This window comes from Rutidosis leptorrhynchoides, chromosome 2 (genome assembly GCF_046630445.1).
Source record: "Rutidosis leptorrhynchoides isolate AG116_Rl617_1_P2 chromosome 2, CSIRO_AGI_Rlap_v1, whole genome shotgun sequence".
Classification (NCBI taxonomy): domain Eukaryota; kingdom Viridiplantae; phylum Streptophyta; class Magnoliopsida; order Asterales; family Asteraceae; genus Rutidosis; species Rutidosis leptorrhynchoides.
The window spans coordinates 500,027,838-500,038,459 of record NC_092334.1 but is presented as its reverse complement, the minus strand read 5'-3'; the positions used below and the strand labels follow the sequence as shown (position 1 = coordinate 500,038,459).

The 10,622-nt window shown below is 33.8% G+C and overlaps 1 protein-coding gene and 1 long non-coding RNA gene across 3 annotated transcripts; one reads left to right on the top strand and one right to left on the bottom strand.

Annotated features, from left to right (window-relative positions):
• Positions 1-252: 252 nt before the first annotated feature.
• Positions 253-2,936, top strand: LOC139892734 (uncharacterized). 2 transcript variants are annotated; one of them, XR_011774215.1, is made up of 4 exons: positions 253-362; positions 488-578; positions 1,834-1,876; positions 2,483-2,936. It is a non-coding gene; the product is annotated as an uncharacterized lncRNA (long non-coding RNA). The 2 variants fall into 2 exon arrangements; XR_011774214.1 differs by lacking the exon at positions 2,483-2,936 and having other exon boundaries at positions 1,834-2,471.
• Positions 2,937-5,277: 2,341 nt separating this feature from the next.
• LOC139892733 (probable GTP diphosphokinase RSH2, chloroplastic) lies at positions 5,278-9,833 on the bottom strand. Its single transcript, XM_071875853.1, has 6 exons — positions 8,958-9,833; positions 8,670-8,855; positions 7,865-8,325; positions 7,491-7,649; positions 7,052-7,403; positions 5,278-5,909 (listed from the first exon to the last, which is right to left on the bottom strand). The coding sequence occupies exons 1-6, from the start codon at positions 9,573-9,575 to the stop codon at positions 5,616-5,618; spliced, it is 2,070 nt and encodes a 689-aa protein (XP_071731954.1). The 5' UTR covers positions 9,576-9,833; the 3' UTR covers positions 5,278-5,615.
• Positions 9,834-10,622: the final 789 nt, after the last annotated feature.

The window sequence follows — 10,622 nt, the reverse complement described above, 5'->3', positions numbered from 1 at the left end:
TCGCATCGTTTGGTTGTGTCGAGTCAAACCTTGTATGTGAAATACATTCTCGTAAGGATGTATGGTGTCATTGTAAACCAAGAGTCGAGATAAAACGTTTAACGTGTTATTATGATAAATTGTATATGGATAACTATTTCGAAATGGTTTGTATACTTGGTATTATTGGGACCTAACTTACATAAAATAAATAATAATAAAAAGTACTCCGTTTTTAGTTAAACGTATTGGGTTGTTTCAAAGCATTCATCGGTTATATTCTTCAATCGTTACATATATTTCCATCCGCGTTAATACAGTTTAATCTTTTAAAATTAGGGTTCCATTAGTTTGTGGATGTCAAATTCGTGAATCGATAAACGGTGTGCCATGCTTTCATTCTCAATTTCTTACTTATTTACATCCATCTAAATTCCACTCATTAATCGTCTTTCATGAGTTGTATTCCTAATAAACAGATATTACAAATTGATTGATTGAATTTTAGGATTTCTTCAAGGACATTAGATTGTGGTAATTTATATAATCTGATGAAGAATTGAGAATATCCAAACCTACGGTCCTTTTATCAATGTCAGGTAAATTTGGATGACTTTTATTTATATCAAATTAAAATTATTTCATTTGTTTTCTTTGGATTTCAACATGATTTGCTACGGATTAGAATCCGATATAAGTGTACTTACATAAACATTATCTTTATAAATTGTAAATAATATCATTACTTCACACTGTTACGTTTTAATTAGTTGTTTGGCTAAAAATTTAAATAAATGCTTATCCTAGATATTATTTTTGTAACTTATACCGTACTTTTGCCCAAAAATTATAAATTGAATACCATTTATATATTTAGTGTAAGGTTAATATTCGTTATCCATATATGTTGGTCATCATATACGTGAATAACATAATAGCTGGTAGCCTAAAAGTTTAAATTAGTTGTTATCATATATTTTGTAATAATGTTTGTATTCTTTAGTGTAAGTTTATTATTCAATTCAATTATTTAAGTCTAATAAATAATCACTAATGTACATCTGATGAAAGAGACATGCTTGATTTTAGGAGAGGTTACAAGGTTTCTATTAGTTATTTATCAGTTTAGACTTATTTGGCAGATATCCCGCCCATAATTTCCAGGTAACTGCTTAAATTTCAAAATTTCAGAACTATGACTGATCTATAAATATAAATCCAGTTATTCCATACATACTACACCTTCTAGGCGTCGTAGTTTCATGTTCATCGGTCTATAACTTTCTAGCATAAAACTTCAATACTATAGGCTTATCGTGTATCTTTCTGTATGAATACGGTGATGATTATTATAAGAAAGTGTAGTAATGTTGTTTTAAAGTTTTGTAGATGGATGAAAATTATTTTTTTTGTTTTTTTTATTTTTATTTTTTTTGTATATTGCATATCTTCCAATACACACGATAATGGGATATATAGGTGCATATGGCATCAATCAACTAAGTAGACACAGGTACATGAGTTGATCACTTGAGTTGATCAATATGATCTTTGGATGCCTTAAGTAGTGTTGTTTCATTTTTTTCTTAGCAAAAGATTATTGTAATTTTTAACCAGCTATATGTTTTGAAATAAATGTGTGTTCAGTGTCCCTCAGCACAACTTTTTAATCATGATATGTTGTCAATGACCAATTAAAAATTGTGGGTTGTGTAGATGAGTTTGAGTGCTTATTTTTTGTTTTAAGTTTCATCTCTGGTTTGTTGTGCATGTTAGAGAATACCAAGGTGCGTACAAGGTTAGAATATAAAGAGGTAAAGACAAGGCCTAACAAAATTTGAATTTTTCTTGTAGGTCCAATGATGCTGCTGCTGGTGTAAGCTCCTAACATTTTCAGGTCAGGTTCTTGAAAATGAGTTGTTGTGAGTAAAGTTTTGCTTGCCATTTCTTGTTCGTTCTTTCTATTTCCTATTCTTTCCACTTTTGTATACATGTAATTTAAAAGGAACAAAGAAGGAATAGAGGAGGTTCTGGTTTAAATGTTAATAAAAGGAACATCCTGAAAAATTTAACCATGTCTTGACTACATTCTCAATGTGTGGTTGAACCTTATTATTCATGGCTTAGTTAACCATATTATACATTGTCTTTAACCTCAACATCATTTACAGAAAATTTGTGCAAATAAATGGCATCCCTCATCTACGAGGCATGACAAAATGGGCAAATCTTGACAAAATTTGTGCAAAAATTTGTGAAAATTTGTGGTTGAATCTTATTACTCAAGTACTTGTTTCTGAGGCATGACAAAATGGGCAAGTAATTTTTTTTATTTTTTTATTTTTATATATTATCATTATGGCTTAGAAAGGTATTAAACTTAATACATATAAATCTACTTTATTTTTTCATAATAACTAAGTCCTTTTTATAACCTTAAATCTTATTTTTAACTTTCATTCATATTATATACTGCATATATATCTAAATGATTGTGTCTCAGTTTGTAAAGGTAGAGATCAATGTTTAAGCATAAAGAAGCATACATGTTACTTACCACTCATGGTATTCACTTCAGCAGATTAGTTTACGCCGACGTTGGGTATAATATGTTAAATTCTATTTGTGGGGCAGAAAAGAAACACGACCGAGTTTGTATGAACTGTTTTAACAGTGTATATGGTTACACTCTTTTAGGATGATGGCTATTGAGTTTAATATACATGTATCAAGTGGAGGTTATGAATCTTTTTTTTTTTAGTATGAACTTTGAGGACTTCGTGAAAGTGGATTCGTTATCGAAACAATAGAGATATAGGCTTATAGCCATTGTATAATCTGTAATTACATATGCTAAATTTGGATATCTGCTAAGTACATCAACTAATAAAGTAACAAGTGTTTTGATTTTTTTGGTCATTGAGTAATACTCATTTATTTTGGATATTAGTCCTATATGGCCTCATATCTCTCTTTTGTAGTTATGATCATCCTTGCCACCTCGACATGATTTTGTGTTTGTCTTTATGTCCATCATTGTAAACTTGAAAACTTATTTTGTAGATTATTAATACAAGTATATATAATATATATGCTTACTGTTCTTGAATTTTAAAGTCTCTGTCATTGACCTGCATTTCTTAATACTTATTATTTGTTTTTATACAACTGCACAATTCCATAAAGCACTGCATAAAAAGTTTTAAATACAGCTCACGGGCACTTCATATTGTGACAATCCGATAGCATAATGACAAATTCAATTAGTAATTTTCTGTTTTAATCACGCAAGGTTGCGGGTATTAAACTAGTTAAGGAAATTAAAACAGCCGCATTATTTTTTTTTGAAAAGCAAACATAAAACTTTTATTAAAACACGAAGATTACATGGGTTACAACATATATGCATAAGTATATGCATAGGAGAAACAGCGAGCTATACAACAGGTAAATCGAATAATTAAATGAACGAAGAGGGAGAAAGATGTTTGCAGCAGCTTAGTCGTGGTCGTCAACACTGAGAGGGTTCGAAAGCCATTGTTGCCAATCGAGATTGATTTTTTTGTAGCGCGATGAAATCCAAAGAAAACTCAGTATTTGAATTTCGTTTGCTACCATCGGGATACTCCATTCTTTGCTTTCGAAAGCTTTCGAGTTTCGTTTTTTCCAGATTATATAGCCCGTGGTCCACTCTATTGCTTGCCATATCTTGGATGTATCATGGTCCAAATTAGTTCCCTTACCTTTAAACATTTCTCCCATATCCGAATACAGCATATTGCCCAAATTACACCAATTAAGGATTTTTAGCCATAGATTTCGGGATTTTGGGCAATTCAGTATCATATGATCAACCGTTTCGGTTTCGTCGTTGCATGTAGGGCATAGAATAGAGTCAAGATCCATACCGCGATTATTTAACTCGACACGAACGTGAAGTCTTCGTAACAGTAATCTCCAAACAAAGATGCCTATTTTTCGTGGAACAAGGTTGTTTCGCAAGGTTGCAGCCCTTGGGCTTTGTAGTCGTAACATCGTATGGTTAAATACTTATATGTTGTATTTTAACTGAGCATCCAATAACATATCTTCTGCTATGTAGTATTACGTACATCTCAAGATTTGGTCCTCCTTTCAAATTAATACAATACATAACAAAGGTAACATATTATATTATACTAACAAACTAAATGTCATGAGAGTGAACACTATTTACGATGGCAATTTCGTATATACCTTAAACTTTGAGAGTATTTTGGTAAACCTTTTTATTAAATAAATAAACTTTTAAAATTATATTCCGTAAAATTTGTTTACTTTCTTTTTCTCCGTTTTCATTTCTTATTTCTTTTCTAATTATCTTGCCGTTAACCGTCTTTTACCGTTCAATTAACCAATCATTAACCGACACGTTCACTGTTTTACGTTTCGTTAACTGACCAAAACTACCCCGCAGCGAAGCGCGAGTTTTTTTTATCCTCGTTTGAACTGATTAACACACATGTGGTTAATAATCGAACTCGGGCTTCAAGCATCTGTTACAAATATTTAAATAATTATCTAGTTTCAACACGAAGGGAACTCAAGAAAGTAAACATGTTGAAGATAACACACTATGCTTATTTGGAAAATTTACAGGCGTTGCCAGCCTGTAATAATATTGAAATTAGGTTACAGTTGGAAAAAAGAGTAACCATGACACATATATGGGGGATGATTCTCACACACACTTTTTTGATCCTCCACACACCAATTGAGTATTATTAGAAGAGTAAAAGGTTAAAATAGGTGTGTGAGGATCAAAAAAGTGTGTGAGAATCACCCCCCACATATATAGCTCAATGATATATTTATTAATTAATGATGATATATATAATCTGTGTTGATGATAGCATGAAAGCTACGTGTAACAATGTCCAAGTTCTTAACACATTAATGATTAGCTATCATTATTTATGGGATGGGATTAAATTAATGAGAGACGCATCTTGATGTAAAATACTGGTAACAACCCAAACCGCCTCAGAAACAGTATGGGTCAAATTAATAATGTCATTTCAGTTTAAAAGCCAACCAATTAGTTAGACTGTGATGCAATTTTGGTGCATTAAGACTTTAATCTTTGGAGCAGTTAACTTTTTGACCTATGAAACTGAACCTAGTTATTCAGCTCATAGGTAATTAAGGAGTACGAAACATGCTTAATTCTGCACAAACAAATCAGTCATTCAACTCACAAGTGATTAATGTGAAAAACATATGCAAATTTTCACTGACCATATTTTAAAACAAGGCAAAACAGAAATCGAAGTGTTAAACACAACCTAACAAAATATATACACATTCTAATCCGTTTTTGACACATAATTTACAACGGAAGCAGAACCGCCAAAGAAGATAAAACGTTCTTCAGCGATTACACATTAGAATTAACCTACATCCAATTACAAATAAAGTTTTTTTCCCAATTTCATACACATTCACTTCCTTTCCTTTGAATATACTCTAGCTATAGCTATAGCTATAGCTATAGCTACTAGGGACACATATTCTGAGGAACGAAAGGACCCTGTGTGTAACAAACAAAATAACTATATCACATTTTGATCACCATATCCAACCAACTAACTAACTAACTAAACCCATTTACTAGCAGTTTGCCCGCTTGTTACAGGAACCCCACTCTCATACATGCGCTGTATTTCTTCTCTGTATTCCACTAGTGACTTGTCTGGTATCTTTGGACTTAGTTCAATGACATCCCCCATTCTCAGCTTGCAACTAAAGTCCCTCACAGGCTCATTATTCAGCTTAGGCATTAACTCTTGTTTTAGTGAAAATCCATAAGGACTCCATCTGCTGCTTCCCTGACCAGATCTAGCAACAAGATCCTTCACTGATGAATTAGCAGGGAATTCTTGAACCGACATCTGCCAGCATTACCCAACAATATTTGCAATTAGATTATTAGCAAAACAACTAATCTTCTATTGACACCAAGGTTGCAAAATTCGCTATTCGGGAATTAATCGGTCGGGACTTTGAAAGGATTAATCGGTAATTCGGATTAATCGGAGATTAATCGGATTGTACTGTATACATTTAAATATTAAATTTTAGAAAATTATATGTGTAACTATAGAAAAAACCATAAATATAAAGAAAATTTGTAACATAATTGTATAAAATTGTTCATTTTGCTTCAAAACTATATAACTCTAGTTTAAAATCATGTTAAAATGTTAACCATTTTTACTTTAACTGACTTTGATTACCAAATTCGATTTTGATCTATCAATTGACGTTGACCGTTTAATTAAACGGATTTTTAGAAATCGGAACGGATTGCTCCTAAAAATGATTAATCGAGGATTAATCGGCGAGTAATCGGGTTTTTTACAACACTGATTGACACAATATCTTTAGATAAAATTACGTCATTGGTCCTTGATGTTTGCTCAAAATTTCATGGATGGACCTAAAGTATTTTTTTGACTTGGATGGAAAATGTTGCGTCGTTATTTCCCCGTCATTAGTGTGCATGGATGTACACGAGGGCTTTTTAGTCATTTTAGGTATGTAACAAACGTTATTTCCCCATCTTAGTATGCATCGTTATTCCCCATCGTTAATGACTATAAAATACTCGTGTACATCTCACGTGATGCAAGCTACCGATGGGAAAATAATGTATAATATATGTTACATTCAGGGACCAACGATGCAATATTTTCAAACATTAAGGTCATCCACGTAGAAAATTACATTAGGTCCATTCATGAAACTTTAAGCAAACATTAAGGCCCTTCCCCTATACCTGGCTGCTTCCCGCTCACCAAAGCAAAATGGCGTAATTTTTTCAAATATTAATTAAAACAATTATTGACAAAGATGTTTGAATTCATCCCAAACATGGTTAGCTAACACCATCATTCACCCATTATGGTCTGAACTGTCGTGGCCCATTACCCAACTTGCTGGCCCAGCGAATAATCTACTATTCCCACCCTTTACCACATTATCGTTTTGTTCTAAAAAAGAAAACAAGTTGAGTTTCTTCTAAGTTACCAACCTTGTCATTCTCAATCACAATGACAAACACGGGTCCATCAGAACCACATGAAGGTTTATATGAATGTGGGCAAGCTTCAGAATGGAAAGGGAAATTGCAGGGTGGCTTCATGGCATCGATGTAGCCAATGGACGATTGGTCTTTCATCATTGTCTCACATTGCCATGTGACGACCCACCGAGCCCATTCAACCATCTGTACCACAAATGAAGAATGCATGCAATCGCCTTCCTTGTATCTCCAATGAGCTGCAAATCCATATTCAGCTTGTGAATGCATTTCTTTCGTTCTAATCTGAACTTCAAGTGGAACCGATCCTTCCCCTGTTACTACTGTGTGCAGAGATCGATACCTACATTATAAAAATGTTCCAATTAGAATAAAAATATATATATGTGTGGCAATAAAGCATCTTAAGGTCTATATTTGACCAACATACCCATTGCACTTGGGTCGATTTATGTAGTCTTTGAATTTTCCAGGTACTTCAGACCATAACCGGTGAACAAGTTGTAACGCTTTATAGCAGTCATCTACATTTTCCACAATCAGCCGTAGTCCATGGATATCATGGATTTCATTCATACTTAACTTTTTCCTACACCAACATATATACAATTAAAAACCTAATTAGACTACTATATCTTGAAAGTTTAATACCACAATATGTTGTAATAAATTACTTTCAAAATCAGATAAATAAATATGACGTTTACAGCCGGAAAAATCTACAGTGGAGCAGCAAAACAGAGTAATTATCTTCCATATTACACAGATGATGTGATTAAATATGATCTAGAAAAGGAGACATACTTTAGCATTTTGCAATGTACACTATACAAGCTTTTGTGTCGTCCATATAGAACATGATAAGCAACGGATTCCTCCTTAAGAGCTTGCTCTAACTTTTCAGCAGCAGATGAGACCATTGCCTCATTAAAGGACTTCAAAAGTTGCGAGGATAGATCTTGGTAATGATATGGGTTAATATACTTGAAGCAGAGATTTTCTAACTGCTCCTTCCAACTAACAATTCCCAAACGGTTAGCCAAGGGAGCAAATATCTCCATAGTCTCCTTGGCAAACCTGTATTGCTTAGATAAAGGCAGCGCATCGAGTGTCATCATGTTGTGTAACCTATCTGCCAATTTAATGAGCACAGCCCTAGCATCAGCCATAGCAAGGAACATGGTGTGCATACGATCTGCCTCAACAATTTTAGTTGCTGTATTGCTTTCACGAGCAAGCTTACTCAATTGACTCAACTTAGAGACCTGGATATAACAAGTCATATAAGTAAGTTTTAATAAACATCCTAGGCTAAAAGGATGTGGCCCTAACATAAAGACTAGTAATGGCTTGTGGACATAAATCCATCTAAAACTGATTTCTCATGTGCAATTATTTTCCTATACACATACCAGTCAGAGTCAATTATATTTACATATTTATGTCTCCAACTAAAATAAGCACGAAAGAAGTAACTCAATTAACACATTACAATGACAAGAAATATAATGACACGAAATATAATTGACAAACATATAATGGCATTTAAACAAAAATAGAAGTGCATTCTAGGGGGGGGAAAAAGGAAAGAAAAAAAAACGCTTCATACCCCTTCAACAAGATCAGCAAGGCCAGATCCGAAAGTTTGGAGAATATGATCATAGCCCATAAAAGAATCATCAAGTGTATCATGCAATAGCCCTGCAGAAACAACCATAGCATTTGCACCAATCGACGCTAACAAACCCGCAGTTTCCACACAATGACGCAAATACGGATCCCCACTCGCTCGCATCTACAGCATCGATATTACAACCTCAATAAATACACTATATACCAAATAATACAGTAATAAATCATAATTAAACACAAAAGGTAACACACTGTTATTTATTACCTGTCCTTCATGAGCTTTCGCAGCTTCGTAAAACGCTTTAATAACCAACTCATGGCTAAAGACATCATGTTTTAATTGAGCAGCCAATAACATATCTTTAGCATAATTTAATTTCTTCAAATTATTACTGTTACTAGGATTATCATCCATTATAAATGTAAGTTCATCAGACGAATTAACATTAACATGCATTCGAAAACTCGACGAATAATCAATACACGATGAGCCTAGAGCATGCGTAACAAAACCTTTGAAAAACCTTCTACTGCCGCCACGAACATAACCGTCTCTTTCAGGCGAAAACTTCATAGCCGGTGTACTACTAAACGATACAGGGCCTTGCATCACCGATACCGGACTCTGATGAAAATGATCTCGTTTGCTTAAATCATCACCGCATCTTAACGACGTTAAATCTTCCGTTACAGAGAGGGAAAAGCTTGAAGGAGATGAGAATAACGATGAAAGTCCACCGACAATTGTTTTTTGTGACGGAGATGACGTCGCCGTTGACGATGATGACGACCGGCTGTTTAAATCGAAATCATATGATCCGTACGGTGTTGAACATACACTACTTGGTGGACTTGCGTAAAGTGCTATTGATGGAACTGCCATAATTGACTGGTTAATTGAGGAATGAGATCAATTATATGAATTGTAATACCTAGCTTTTGAGCTTAATTGATCGTATATGTATACGTAGATATACAAAGAAGATGAATTGTTTTAGTAAAATTGATTAAACTAAAATATAGGAATTGAATTTTGAAGATGAATTAGGTTATTTAGTTACGAATATATGGTAAATGATTTGTGAAATGGATTGGTGAACTTGATTTTTGAAGGTCAAAAGAAAAGAAGAAAGGAGAGGATTCTTCTTTTATTTTAATTTAATTTTTTTGCTATATGAGGAGCACGGAGTATAATATATTTTATTTTGTGAGCAATGAAAAAAGAAAAAAGAAAAAAGAAAAAGAAAAAAAAGAGGATGTTGCTTAGCGGCAAGGCGAAGGAAAGGGGTGTTGAATTTACGAAATCACCCTTCCGAGCCGCACAAAAATTAACGGTCAGTTAAAAGGATGTATTTTCTAATTTAACCTTTTTACAAAATTCTCCAACCATCGCAATTTATCTCTCTTAAGGAAAAGAAAAATACAATTAAAAATATCTTAATGTTACGATTTACAATTTACAATTACAATGAAGCTGAAAACAAAGGGCGAATTCTTGTATTTAATGTAAACACCCACGCTTCCATTCCTTGCAAAGGAACACAATACTCAATAAGTGAGCCTTAAAGCACTCAAACAACTACTTCGACCTACACTATTAGAATTAGGAATGGTATCGGGCAGGTTTAGGTAATTCGAGACTCGAACCCGATTAAAAAAATCCATCTCAAACTCGGACCCGGACCAGTCGGGTCCCCATTTAGTTACTAACTAGTAGGTAAACGGGTTTCCCACAGACATTTGGGTCCAATTTACTTACGAACTATCGAAAAAACGGAGTTTTTCACGGGTATTCGAGTCTTTTTTGGATATACAAGTCAGATAATGGGGTATACGGGCCGAGTAATCGGGTTTACATGCCGGGTATACGGTCTTGGGTCTTTTTCTGGGTATACGGGTCGGGTAATTTGATTTGTGTCTAAAACCATCC

Excerpts from the sequence above, each read along its gene's own strand:
- LOC139892733 (XM_071875853.1), bottom strand. The coding sequence starts at position 9,575 with ATGGCAGTTCCATCAATAGCACTTTACGCAAGTCCACCAAGTAGTGTA. Across the intron at positions 8,856-8,957 it reads CGAAAGCTCATGAAGGACAG|ATGCGAGCGAGTGGGGATCC; the intron begins GTAATAAATAAC and ends TCGATGCTGTAG. Across the intron at positions 5,910-7,051 it reads TTGTGATTGAGAATGACAAG|ATGTCGGTTCAAGAATTCCC; the intron begins GTTGGTAACTTA and ends TAATGCTGGCAG.